Source organism: Schistocerca serialis, chromosome 1 (genome assembly GCF_023864345.2).
Source record: "Schistocerca serialis cubense isolate TAMUIC-IGC-003099 chromosome 1, iqSchSeri2.2, whole genome shotgun sequence".
Taxonomy (NCBI): Eukaryota; Metazoa; Arthropoda; class Insecta; order Orthoptera; family Acrididae; genus Schistocerca; species Schistocerca serialis.
The window spans coordinates 865,375,525-865,390,511 of NC_064638.1; the positions used below are offsets into that span (position 1 = coordinate 865,375,525).

General features: G+C 42.9%; 1 protein-coding gene across 1 annotated transcript in view; it reads left to right on the forward strand.

Moving 5' to 3' along the window:
* The window catches only part of LOC126441105 (E3 ubiquitin-protein ligase TRIM37-like), a 224,858-nt gene that overhangs the window by 46,183 nt on the left and 163,688 nt on the right, over nt 1–14,987 (forward strand). The window contains exons 3-4 of the mRNA XM_050090679.1: nt 1,035–1,245; nt 6,433–6,579. Of these exons, the coding sequence (XP_049946636.1) occupies nt 1,035–1,245; nt 6,433–6,579 (358 nt within the window). The remainder of the gene's footprint in view (nt 1–1,034; nt 1,246–6,432; nt 6,580–14,987) is intronic.

Consider the following 14,987-nt stretch of genomic DNA (forward strand, 5'->3'; position numbering starts at 1 on the left):
ATAATTAGTCTTGCTAAAACAATCTTGCATGCAGCTTCGATTTCTATATTATGGATTTGAGTTTTCTGCACTGACAAATACACCACATCCATTTTTACATTAGCCTATCCTTTCGGCATACGCTTAAATTTTCCCAAAGATCTCACTACAGTCAACTCCAGGTTTCAACTAGTTTTCCGTACCTAATAACACGTGATCTTCACTCCTTTTTAGAAACACTTCGAACTCTGGCAGTTTGTTGTGATTGCTTCAGCAGTTGATCACTGGGATTTTAATACTCTCACCTGTGGGAGACTCTACTCTGGGTCAGACTCTACTCTGGGTCTTACTCTGATACTTCTCGGCTTCGTACAGCTGTCGTTATCCGTAGTGGATCAGAGCAGCCACCTCTGTAGCTGCTCTGATGCTTATTGCACATTTGACGCAGTCCTATGGAACAGGACTAGGAAGTCGCAGCTAGCTTGTCACAGAACTTTTGCAGGTGCTGGTTTAAGCCTTGCACTAAACTCAGAACCTGGGGACCACGATATGTTCTAGGAACAATGCTGCAGATCATGAGCTTCGTTAAAACTCTGTGGGCAAGTCCGATATTCGCAACCTTCTCTGCTAGTCTTTGGAATGATCCAAGTATGACGTCAGAGCCCAGACAACAGGCGTAGTTTGTTCCAACGTGTGCTATAATCCGCAGTGGATGACACCTTGTTGCCACATTGGTTGCCGGAACAGCCGCTTCAAGGTGTCCCCCCCACCCCGCATGCACAGTGAGTGCGTCCGGTGTTTCTTCCCGTCCTTGTTGCCATTTCCCTATGGGTACCATTTTCACCATACATTTGAAGTGCCGACTAACGAAATACCCTGTGTGTTTGCTTTGATGACAGAGGGAGGAATAACAGAATTTCAGAAGAGGGTCTCGACTTCTGGCAACAAAGTAGAACATGACAAAATGTATTCCCATATTGTTATTGTTTGATTTCGATCATATCACTATCCAGATGTCTATCATAATTAGAGTAAACCTGTGTTTGGGATTGTAGTTGTGAAGAGCATCAAGAAAAACTGACAGTGTACTGCTGGACGTGCCGCCAGTGCATATGCCACCAGTGTGCACTGTTTGGTGGCGAGCACTCTGGCCATGATTTCAAGCCTCTGGAAGATGTTTACAAGCAGCACGCTGTCCAGATTGGGGACGAGGTCTCCCAGCTGCGCCGCAGATTGCTAGAGCTCATTAGCCTCGTCCAGGAAGTGGTAAGCATTCTCCATCATCAGTTACGATGATTATTTGTTACAGCATATTTTGATACCGTCAGCATCACTACTTCTTGATTACTTATTCTCCACTTGCAGTAATTAACGGTGTTAATACCAATACTTTATTCGTCAGGAACTGGGGAGCACATCTGCGCTTCGAGTGGAATCTTACCTGCAACCTCGTTTTGAATCAATTTCCTTGTCTCTGTCTTCTGTAAAGTAAAGAGGGGAAGGGGGGAGAGATTGCGCTCTTAAAATTTAGTTGGCGATATACGGAAAGAAACTTAACGATTTATAATAATACACTCCTGGAAATGGAAAAAAGAACACATTGACACCGGTGTGTCAGACCCACCATACTTGCTCCGGACACTGCGAGAGGGCTGTACAAGCAATGATCACACGCACGGCACAGCGGACACACCAGAAACCGCGGTGTTGGCCGTCGAATGGCGCTAGCTGCGCAGCATTTGTGCACCGCCGCCGTCAGTGTCAGCCAGTTTGCCGTGGCATACGGAGCTCCATCGCAGTCTTTAACACTGGTAGCATGCCGCGACAGCGTGGACGTGAACCGTATGTGCAGTTGACGGACTTTGAGCGAGGGCGTATAGTGGGCATGCGGGAGGCCGGGTGGACGTACCGCCGAATTGCTCAACACGTGGGGCGTGAGGTCTTCACAGTACATCGATGTTGTCGCCAGTGGTCGGCGGAAGGTGCACGTGCCCGTCGACCTGGGACCGGACCGCAGCGACGCACGGATGCACGCCAAGACCGTAGGATCCTACGCAGTGCCGTAGGGGACCGCACCGCCACTTCCCAGCAAATTAGAGACACTGTTGCTCCTGGGGTATCGGCGAGGACCATTCGCAACCGTCTCCATGAAGCTGGGCTACGGTCCCGCACACCGTTAGGCCGTCTTCCGCTCACGCCCCAACATCGTGCAGCCCGCCTCCAGTGGTGTCGCGACAGGCGTGAATGGAGGGACGAATGGAGACGTGTCGTCTTCAGCGATGAGGGTCGCTTCTGCCTTGGTGCCAATGTTGGTCGTATGCGTGTTTGGCGCCGTGCAGGTGAGCGCCACAATCAGGACTGCATACGACCGAGGCACACAGGGCCAACACCAGGCATCATGGTGTGGGGAGCGATCTCCTACACTGGCCGTACACCACTGGTGATCGTCGAGGGGACACTGAATAGTGCACGGTACATCCAAACCGTCATCGAACCCATCGTTCTACCATTCCTAGACCGGCAAGGGAACTTGCTGTTCCAACAGGACAATGCACGTCCGCATGTATCCCGTGCCACCCAACGTGCTCTAGAAGGTGTAAGTCAACTACCCTGGCCAGCAAGATCTCCGGATCTGTCCCCCATTGAGCATGTTTGGGACTGGATGAAGCGTCGTCTCACGCGGTCTGCACGTCCAGCACGAACGCTGGTCCAACTGAGGCGCCAGGTGGAAATGGCATGGCAAGCCGTTCCACAGGACTACATCCAGCATCTCTACGATCGTCTCCATGGGAGAATAGCAGCCTGCATTGCTGCGAAAGGTGGATATACACTGTACTAGTGCCGACATTGTGCATGCTCTGTTGCCTGTGTCTATGTGCCTGTGGTTCTGTCAGTGTGATCATGTGATGTATCTGACCCCAGGAATGTGTCAATAAAGTTTCCCCTTCCTGGGACAATGAATTCACGGTGTTCTTATTTCAATTTCCAGGAGTGTATTTTAACTGCCATTTCGTCTAACCTTTGACCATTATAACAAACTCCAAAATGGAAATCTAAAGTTTAAAAGATAATGCGCAATTAACAAAAAAGTAATGCAAGTGCGGAGTCTTACCAGAAAAATGGGTAAAGTTGTTTTTATACAGGGGATAGGCAAAATAAAGTGAACAGTGGTAGTAATGTGATGGTTACGTATGGGATGGTTACGTCCGACGGCCAATAACACAGGTAAGGCACGTGTCGCGCTGGACTGTGCATGTTCAGTACGGACTAGGCATCAGTGCAGATTGTTTGCGAGTAGTGCACACTTGGTATTTGCATGCAAAGGCCGAGGCCGAGGTGCAACGAAAGAGCTAACAGTGTTCCAAAGAGGGCAGATTGTGGGGGACTATCAGTAACCAAGACAGCCAACTTATTGAATGTTTCAAGAGCAACTGTTTCAACAGTCATGACAGCCTACACAAAACATCGACAGACATCATCGTGTAAACGTAACAGCGGGCGCAAATCAAAACTAAATGACAGAGCTCGTCCTAAACTAACACGAATTTTGTCAAAACAACACAAACCTACTGCGGCTAGAGTGACTACAAATGTCAATAGCCGTCTTTGAGACTCCATATCTATCGACACTATCCACTAAAAAGGCCGTAAACCAAATATTCATGAACGATGTGTTATACCGAAACCGTTAGTGATCGAAGAGTGACATGACATTACACTGGATACTATACAATCATTATATGCCAGTATTCCAAGAAGAATCACATCTGCATCACGGGCAAATGGGGGTCCACCCCTTATTAACAAACCATTCCCAAGTAAGTAAAGTTGTTCACATTATTTTGCGTACCTCCTGTAGTGGGGTAAATTTGCACATTATTATTAAAATGAGAAAAATCAGTGTCCCGTTCATTTTTCCTTTTTCTTTTAGTATAAAATATATAATTAACCTTCTTCTTCAGCATTTACTGCTAACACAAAATATGATTTAATTAACAATTTGGTGGCTTGTGAACAAGACAGAGGCAAAAATTATAAAATCATGCGAAAGTATTCCAATCAAAGGAAATGGTATGCAGCCGAGACCATAAATATGTGTCCAGAACCTAAATAACAAGAGAAGGATTCTTGTCACCACTCCTCGTACTTTTGGAGTTTCATTACATCGATACAGTAAAAAGTTTGTAATATGCTTTTGTTTGTTTGATCTGAACCAAACAGTTTTTCTTAGGTTTCTTTCTTTCTTTACTGCAGTTCGAGTTGCTTTTTGAATGGAATCCCAGATACTGTTTCTGATTTCTTCCCTCTTTCTTGATTTTTGAGATTTTTCTTGTTGATGAAGGAATTATAGCTTTTGAGGAAACGAAGGCGCTTGGTTTCTGACTCTGGTTCATTGTAGAAACCTGTGAACTTTGGTTCTGGAGAGATTCAGATATGACTGTGGATCATCCCAATTGCAACACGTGAGCTTCTACGTCTACATCAACATTTATATTGCGCTAGTCTGCTTACAGTGGAGGCTCTAAGGCCGGTCAGCGAGGGGAAATTTAACCCGTGTGAACGTTACATTTTCTTATGTACTTCTGAACTTTCAGTTCACTTCGCTCTATGTGGCAGCATGCAGTGTGAGTTCGATACAATGGGTGCCGCTGTTTCAATATGACACACCACTTTTAAGACTCATTACAATTTTCCGGATGCCTCCATTCGGCGTCGTCGAAGCGTAATTATCTCTGATCAAACGTTTACTGCTAACAGACAACGATGCACGTGCAATGCTCTTTTGACTGAAATACTATAGAAGTGAATCTCATATTTATACCCAAGACAGCGCTGTTCTTCCCCTGCAGCCGCTGTTATTCAGTGACTGCAGTCCTCTACACGTCATATGCAGCTTAAATTTCTGTCTGTTGTTTTCAGCTTCCTGCTTGATGCTACCTGCAAAGAAAATGCCATATATGCTTTCACTGGTCAAATATGAAATGCATTGAATAGCCGAACATCACCCATTGGGATATTTTGTGACCTCTCAAAGGCTATTGATTGTGTGAATCGTGAAATTCTTCTAGATAAGCTTAAGTATTGCGGTATGAGTGGGACAGTGCACAAATAGTTCAATTCATATTTAACTGGAAGAATGCAGAAGGTTGAAATTAACAGTACAGGCAGTCTCCAGAAATCAGCAGAGTCCTCTGACTTGGGTGGTATCAAGAATGGTGTCCCATAGGGTTCAGTCTTGGGTCCCTTATTCTTCTTAATATATATTAATTACTTGCCACTCTATACTTACGAAGATGCAAAGCTAGTTCTTTTTGCTGTTGATACAAGTATAGTAAATACACCCAACAAATAAGAATCAGCTGAGGAAATTGTAAATAATGTCTTTCAGAAAATTATTAAGTGGTTCTCAGCAAATGGACTCTCACAAAATTTTGAGAAAACACAGTTTATTCAATTCTGAACAGTAAATGGCAAACACCATTGATAAATATTGACTATGAACAGATACCTGTTGCTAAGGTAGAATATTCAAAATTTGTGGGTGTGTGCACTGGAAGGAACACATCGATGATCTGCTGAAACGGTTAGGTCCAGCTACTTATGCTATCAGGGTTATGGCAAATTTTGGTGATAAACCTATCAGTAAATTGGCCTGCTACGCCTATTTTCATTCACTGTTTTCATATGGCATCATATTTTGGGGCAATTTGTCATTAAGAGAGAAAGTATTCATTGCACAAAAGCGTGTAATCAGAATAATACCGGGAGCCCACCAGAGATCACCTTGCAGACATTATTTAAGGAATTTGTGATATTCACAGTACCTTCACAATACATAGATTCTCTTACGAAATTTGTTTTTGATAACCCATCCCAATTCAAAAATAATAGCGAAGTGCATAGCTACAATACTGGAAGAAAGGATGATCTTCACTATTCTGGATTAAATCTCTTTTTGGTACAGAACGCTGTGAATTATGCTGCCACAAAAATCTTTTGTCATTTCCCAAATAGCATTAAGACCAACATTTAAAAGTAAATTAATAGAATTTATGAATGACAAGTCCTTCTACTCGATGGACGAAGTTTTAGATATGAAGTAGTAACTTTAAAAAAATTAATTAATTATTTTGTGTAAAGAAAACTTATGTTAACATGACGTGTTCCACATCATTACGAAATGTCATATTCATGATCTATGGAACAAGTATTTATGTATGTATGTATGTATACATACTTTTTCTTCAGAGCATAGTGCATTCGTCCAACTCATCCAATCAAGCGATTCTTTTACTGCGAAATTTCATATGTGATCTAAATATTTATTAATTCTTTGCTTATGCAAAAGGAGATTATATGTGATTTTCTCTAAGACTTTTCTGATACAGTCATTTTTACTGATAACTACAACAGCTAGAACTGCTTTTTGCAATCTATCATATTTTTCTTTAGGAGGACAATGTTGATTCCGTGCGGACAGCTAAAGAGGAACGCGTGAACGAACTGCATAACGCCATGGAAGCTATGGCCCAGAATCTGGACATACAGTTGACAGTAAAATTGATCAAACTAGAGAAACAGAAAAATGCTCTGTTGCAGGTACTGTCTTACATGATAAGAGTAGTGATTTGAAATATATTTTTGCATATAACGCATTAGGCATGATAGAAAACATATATTGTATATATGTTGGTTCAAATGGCTTTGAGCACTATGGGACTCAACTGCTGAGGTCATTAGTCCCCTAGAACTTAGAACTAGTTAAACCTAACTAACCTAAGGACATCACACACATCCATGCCCGAGGCAGGATTCGAACCTGCGACCGTAGCGGTCTCGCGGTTCCAGACTGCAGCGCCAGAACCGCGCGGCCACATATGCCGTCTATATATTGGTCGATATTACATATTTTGACGTACAGGTAGCATGTTAAATACGTAGAGTGTGTATTAGAGCAATAGGAAAATCTCTCGGCTTGCTTAGAGAAACATTTTTTGTTGTGCAACAATGTACAGGGTTATTCAGCTGCCCCTACCAACGTCGTTTTATGCAACCCACAACGAGATATCTGTCCTTCAAAAGCCACACACGAGATTTTAATATTGTCTCGTTAGCTAAGCGCAAACTGTCTGTCCTACAGAAAAAAAAACCTTTTTGTAGGAAATTTAATGTAGTTAAATTTTGTACTGGGATATGTTTTCGCTGGAGGCTATGGTTTACGAGTTATTCAAGAAAAGCATACAAAAGTGACCTTGAAACGCACCTCTACCCACACACTCACCCCTCATCAGTCAGGATCTCTAACACGTTGTTCGTGGCACTCGCTCTTGCTTTCTTTCTTGGGGCCTTTGTCCCTCGTCACGCGGGGTCGGCCGTGTTACTATTTATTTGGCAGTGTTAGCTGCAGAGGGTGGCCCGATGCCCTTCCTGCCACCACCCTGAATCCGCCGGGATGGAAGTAGCGTACCCCAGCTGTCTGCATCTAGTGTAAGCCATGGAATAGTGCGAACGTTTTCAAATGTCTGCGAGTCGTGTAACTGAGGCGGAACGTGGGTACCGGCCTGCTATTCACCTAGTAGGATGGGGAAAACTGCCTAAAATCCACATCCAGGCTGGCCAGCATACTGGACTTCGTCGTTAATCCGCAGGGCGGACTCGATCCGGGGCTGGCGCGCCTACCCGAATCGAGGCAGGTCACACTCACTCTTACAACTGTGCACAAATTTCCAACCAAACGAACGATTCCCGATATTCGCCCTTTTTTAGTGTCTAGTGATTGGGTTATTACGTCACCAATATAGTCAGCTATTTTTTAACATTATTAATTTAAATGTGCCCATGAGGGTAATTAAAGAAAAACTTTTGTAACATCGCTGGGATACATTTTCACTAGAGGCCGTCGTTTTCGAATTATTAAAAAAAAACGTACAAAAGTGATCTTCAAACGAACCCCCACATCTAGACTGAGCTACCACTGGCCAGGATTTGTGTGTTGTTCATGGCTCTCCCTCCTGTTACTGTACAAAAGTATGCGATTGCACGAGTTATTTCCCACGTTTGACGGTTTTTGTCTTGATTGACGGGCCTTATTACGGCATCGGCTTAGTCTGGCACTTAGAAATGGTACAACTTACGTTTGTGCAAATTTTACCAACAGTTTTGATAATTTTGGCAGCATAAAACAAACCATAACATCGTTAACTACAATAAATTTCCTACAAAAAGATCCTGTTCACTTTTTCTGTAGGAATAACATTTTAAGCGTAGTGAACGAGAGAATGTGAAATTCTCGCGTATGGTTTTTGAAGGACAGAGATATTATTGTGGGTTGCATAAAGTTACCTTGGTAGGGCCTTGGTGAAAAGGTGGATGGCATTTGATAACAAATTTCTTGTCAGTGGAACCTTCAAGGGAGCTATTATAAGAAAGAAGATGATCTGGCAATGGGTCCGCCCTTGTCCACCATGTTGGCAGAAATGTTCTTGAACAAGCCGGAGACTGATTTTCTTAAGAGTGAACCATTGGCAGAATATGTTGTGTACTGGTTAAGATACGTCGCTGATATTCTTTGTATGTGCAAGAATTAGACCACACAACCCTAGAAGCTTGGAAAATAAGTATCAATGGCGTATTAAGTTGACAGTTCGATCCAAACTTAACCCTTAGTAGTAAGACGCCATGACGAATACAACGACATTATCGTTTATTTTATGCTGTTGGAATTCACAAAACTATTGGATAAAATTTGCACAAAGGTCAGTTTTACTATTTCTGAGTGTTCGACTAAGCCGACGGCGTAATAAGGCCTGCCAATGACGACCAAAACCGTCGAACGTGGGAAATAATGTGTGCAATCGCATATTTTAGCACAGTAGTAGGAGTGAGTGTTATAAACAACATACAAATCCTGACCGGTGGTGGCTCATTGACGGTAACTTTTTTAAGTTTTTCTTCAATAACTCTAGTGAAAACGTATCCCAGTACAAAATTTAACTACATCACGTTTCCTACAAAAAGTTCTGTTCATTTTCTCTGTAGGATTAATAGTTTGCGCGTAGCGAGTGAGAGAATATGAAAATCTCACGTGTAGGTTTTGATAGATAGATATGACATTGCTGGTTGCGTAAAGCGACATCGATGGCGGCACTGAATCACCTTGTATATCAAGTGTAGCTTATCTGCGCTATAGTACTGTATAGCTTTTTTAAAAGAGACTTTTGTGTATATTTCGTTCATATACATAAACGGCAATGCAATACAATACCTAAAATGTTTTTCTTTTGGACGGTGTATACCCAACGTGAAATCACTAAAGCAGATAACGATTTACACGGAACCTGATCCTCCATTTTCTACTGCAATAAAACTTGGCGAAAGGTGGATGGTACGTGATAACGAATTTCTTGTCGGTGGAATCTTTCAAGGAAGCTATTATAAGAAAGCAGATGATGTGACAGTGGTGTCACCCTTGTCCTCCTTGTTAGCAGGAACGTTCTTGGACAAGTAGGGGACTGATTTTCTTACGAGTGAACCATTGGCAAAACATGTTGTGTCTTGGTTAAGATATGTCGCTGATGTTTTCTGTACGTGCAAGCGTTCGACCAGACAACTCCAGAAGCCGTTGAAAAATAAGAACCAGTGGCGCAGGGTAGACTACGTACGATTGTGACAGGACTCTTACTGGCGAAATTATCGGCGGAACAGGGAGAGCACAAGGGCGTATACGGGCAGCTTGCCTGTCATAACGTGTTTCACAGTATTGCGGCGGCCGCCTCCGGCGCTTAATGCTAGCAGGAATCCATGTTGCATTTCGGAGACCAAAAGAAAGTTTTGGGAACTGAATTATTTCGTTAATCATGTTTTAATTTCTGTAGATGGAACAAACAGTACTTTTCTCTTTATGAAACCTTAGTAACAGTACGATGTTGCAGTGCCTGTGTTAGTCTGATTACGACGCTAAGTAGGCACTGCAAACGACTACAGCCGTTATGAAATAAATTAAATGTATTCACAGTTGCGAATAATGACAACCATCAGCTGTAGAATGGAATGACGGTACTGAAAATTTGTGCCGGACTGAGAACATGGATTTCCCCCTTATCGCGAGCGGTCGCTTTACCATTTGGCTATCCGTGCGTGACTCACGGCCAGACCCAAGCCTCCACATGTCATCAACCACGGGTCTACGACCTGGACCCGTAAATCTATTAGTATATTCCCACATAGGTCAGACGTTGTGAGTCGCTTGGCCGGTATCGGCAGAGAAATACGATATTGCAGTGCCTGTGTTATTCTGGTTACGATGCAAAGTTCCTTTGGACATGCGTGCATGCTCAAAGGAGTAGGCTGTAGTCGCCGCAGTGCCTATTTTGCATCGTAATCAGAATAACACAGCCACTGTAATATAATATTTCCCTGCCGTTGCCAGGTGAGCGACTTTCAAGTACAATGTCTGACCTATACGGGAATCTACATGATGAATGTACGAGTATATATTGTAGACACACGGCTGACGAAATATGGAGGTCCGGATCTGGCCGTGAGTCGTGCGCAGATAGTCAAATGGTAAGGCGACCGTTCGCGATAAGCGGAAACTCCGAGTTCGACTCCCGGTAGGCTGGCTGGTGTGGCCGTGCGGTTGTAGGCGCTTCAGTCTGGAACTGCGTGACCGCTACGGTCGCAAGTTCGAATCCTGCCTCGGGCATGGATGTGTGTGATGTCCTTAGGTTAGTTAGGTTTAAGTAGTTCTAAGTTCTAGGGGGCTGATGACCACATTTGTTAAGTCCCATAGTGCTCAAAGCCATTTGAACCATTTTTTCACTCCCAGTAAGGCGCAAATTTTCACTGTCATCATTCTATTCTACAGCTGATGGCTGTCATTATTCGCAACTGCGAGTACATTTAGTTGCTTTTTTAATTAGTTACTATTATTATGATAGACGTTATCCCCCCCCGACCTATTAGGGTATGTAGAGGCTTATGAAGATAAGAAAAATGGTACTTTTCAACGTGTAGCTTTCGATCGACATGGACTGGATCACATGTCTTTACCGCTATACTTACGGAAACGAAATAAGGCCAATGTACATGAAGATACTCTTAACATTACCATCGGGTACACTGCCCATAACAAAGTGTTTACCGATGATCGGGAATGTGAACTGTCAAAATATTTAATCCGTTGTGCTTACATATATTTCGGACTGCCTCTAAAACAGGTAATAAATTCGTTTGAGCTTACCATTCAATACAATGTGAAGCTACTGCCTACTTGTTATGAAAATGAGATTGCTAGTGAAGAGTGATATGTCTTGTTTATGAAGAGGAATCGTCAGCTGTCTGTTCGTGCAGCTCAAGTAACAACTCTCTCGATGGTATCAAGGGGCCGGCTGGGGTGGCCGAGCGGTTCTAGGCGCTACAGTCTGGAACCGTGCGACCTCTACGGTCGCAGGTTCGCATCCTGCTTCGGGCATTGATGTGTGTGATGTCCTTAGGTTAGTTAGGTTTTTAGTAGTTCTAAGTTTTAGGGGACTGATGACCTTAGAAGTTAAGTCCCATAGTGCTCAGAGCCATTTGAACCATTTTTGATGGTAGCAGGCTTCAACAAAACAAATGTAGGAGCTTTCTGTGATAATTTAAAAGTTATTATTGACAGCCATTATTACGAGCTACAGAACATGTATAACATTGACGAAACTGGTGTCACATCCGTCTAAAAAGCCTGATAAAGTCGTAGCAAATCATGGCACGAGGGAAGTATGTGCTTTTGCTTCACATGAACAAGGCACCTTAATTATTGTTGGCTTCGCAGGAAATGCCTTAGGAAATGTCATTTCATCCTTATTTATATTTCCTACAGTTCGGTATTACGATCATTTTGCTACGGATGGACCCAGAGGATCCACTGGGACAGCAAATCCATCAGGATGGACGCAAGTTGACGCATTTGTTGTACTTCTTAAACATTTCAAGAAACGTACCAATGCTTCTCCAAATCGTAATCTTACTTGTACTGGATAATCACTCCTCATACATGTTCATATACTGCAGAGCTAAAGAAACTTGTGCACCTGCCTAATATCGTATAGGGGCCCTGCGAGCACGCAGAAGTGCCGCATCACGACGTGGCATGAACTCTACTAATGTCTGAAGTAGTGCTGGAGGGAACTGACGCCATGAATCCTGCAGGGCTGTCCATAAATCCGTACGAGTGCGAGGGTGTGGTTATCTCTTCTGAACAGCATGGTGCAAGGCGTCCCAGATATGCTCGATGTTCATATATGGGGAGTTTAAACTGAGAAGAATGTTCCTGGAGCCATTCTGGACCAGTTCTGGACGTGTGAGGTGTCTTTGTCCTGCTGGAATCGCCAAAGTCCGTCGGAATGCGCAATGGGCATGGATGCAGGTGATGAGACAGGATGCTTACGTACGTGTCACCTGTCAGAGTCGTATCTAGACGTATTAGTGGTCCCATATCATTCCAACTGCACACGCCCCACACAATTACAGAGCCTCCACCGGCTTGAACAGTCCCCTGTTGACGTTCAAGGTTCACGGATTCACGAGGTTGTCTCTATACCCGTACACATCCATCCGCTCGGCACAATTTGAAACGAGACTCGTTCAACCACGCAACATGTTTCCAGTCATCAACAGTCCATTGTGGGTGTTGACGGGCCCAGGCGAGGCGTAAAGCTTTGTGTCATGCAGTCATCAAGGGTATACGAGTGGGTTTTCGGCTCCGAAAGCCCATATCGATGATGTTTCATTGAATGGTTCGCACGCTGACACTTGTTGATGGCTCAACATTGAAATCTGCAGCAATTTGCGGAAGATTTGCGCTTCTATCATGTTGAACAATTCTCTTCAGTCGTCGTTGGTTCCGTTCTTGCGGGATCTTTTTTCTGCCGCAGCGATGTCGGAGATTTGATGTTTTACCGGATTCCTGATAGTCACAGTACACTCGTGAAATGGTCCTACAGGAAAATCCCCACTTCATCGCTACTTGGGAGATGCTGTGTCCCATCGCTCGTGCGCCGAATATAACACCACGTTTAAATTCACTTAAATCTTGATAACTTGCCATTGTGACAGCAGTAACCGATCTAACAACTGTGCCAGACACTTACTATCTGTGTTTGAATAAACATGCCTGTACCAGTTGCTTTAACGCTTCAGTGAATTAGTACTATGGATTTCTGTGAAGACAACGAAATAACTTAACTGTCGTTTCCACCTCGCTATTCGCATAGGTTCCAGTCGTTAGATCGTTCTCTATTTGGACCTTTAAAAAAAGATATAAATAGTGCTTATGATGGATGAATGCGGAGTCGTCGAGGAAAACCGATGAGTATTATGATATTCCAGGGATCATAAAAACTGCTACGCTGCTGGCTTTGACAGAAAAGGATATTCAAGCTTTTTCTTTTTTAAAACGGGAATTTATCCGTTCAATTGCAGTCTATTCCGAGAATTTCACTTCGCACCCTCCTTCGTAACTGACAGACCAAACTCCTACGGTGAAATACGAACCCTCTCTCCTTCATTACTGAATGATGCTTTGACTACTCGTCCCTGTTTATATTCAGCCAACACCATCGACCTCTAAGCTTCCACTACCAAATTTTTCGCCTGACGAAGTACGGTCTTAACTAAGGGCTCCTCGCAGAGAAATGGAGAATCGAGGTCTCAAAACTAAAAATATCCACAATTTACATAGACACGCGTGAAATAGAAGTTATAAGGCAAGAATCTGAAGAGAAACAAAGACGAGAGAAGGTCAAGCAGAGGAAGAAAAAAACCATTAAAGATTTCACTGCAGGAAAAAGGCAAAGGAAAAATAACGAAAAGAAAAACAGCTCCGCTATCATCAGAATATGAGGATTTTTTCTGCCTTTTTTGTCTGACACAAACAGACCTGGGGAAACATGAGTGCAATGTCAAAGAAAATGTGACTCTGGTCTTGATTAATATTTGCTATATATGTGATGAGTGTGATAGAGATTTGATTACATTTAATTGTAAATTTTGAGTTCGTAAAGTGGAGAAACGGACAGTTTCATTTTCTGATATATTAAATTCTTATTTTCTGTTAAAACATTTTTTTCGTATATTATGGAATCACGTCCGTAATGAGGTTGTATTTGACCTTCAGTTAGTTTTGACATGAAGATATTTTCTGTTTTTATTTCTGTTTGTTGTTGATTGCGAATAGTTTGTGTTGCTGAATCTTAAAATAAGTACTATCTGTCACAACCACACTGGATAGAAGTGAACCAGAGATGTACAAATCAAAATTGTTGCAGTCGTACCGTATTCTCCACTAACATAAAGGTCAGTATGGAGTTAGGGTGTTTCACCATTAATTTTCTAGCCATCAGTTCATAGGTAGAATTAGCAACCACAATTTAAAATTTACCGGAAAGGCTACTACAGTGACACCTTCGTCCCAGTTTACTCTCAACATCCAACAGCCTACAAATATGCATATTCCAGATCATGATCCACGGTCTCCTTTCCATCCCGGTCCCAAAAAGACTATTGCCACGAACTTAATACAATAAAAACAATAGCTACAAATAATGAGTTTTAATCCAATATTATTGACAACATTCTCAATTAAAAAAAAAAACCTGAAGAAGCAAGCCAGATCCCTACTATACCCAGTGAAGAAAAATGTATGGCATAAATTGCAGAACACGTCCTTCACACGTAAAAGAAGAAATTATTTTATATGAACATAGGTCTGGAAACACTTCGTTCCCATGTTACAACTCATTTTCTCCAACCCATTAATCGTCAACGCACTCGAACAGAATGCACCAGCTTATCACATGCAACTACGTCTTCAGGAGATGTTCAATGTGCTCTCCGTGGGCATTGATATAGGCATCAACTTCCCGTCGCAGCGAATCTTGGATGTGCTGATGTATCCCTGGAGTATTCGGTACGGTTTCGCAGCCTTCCATAATATGGGCACAGAGACTCTGAACATCTTGAACAGGGGT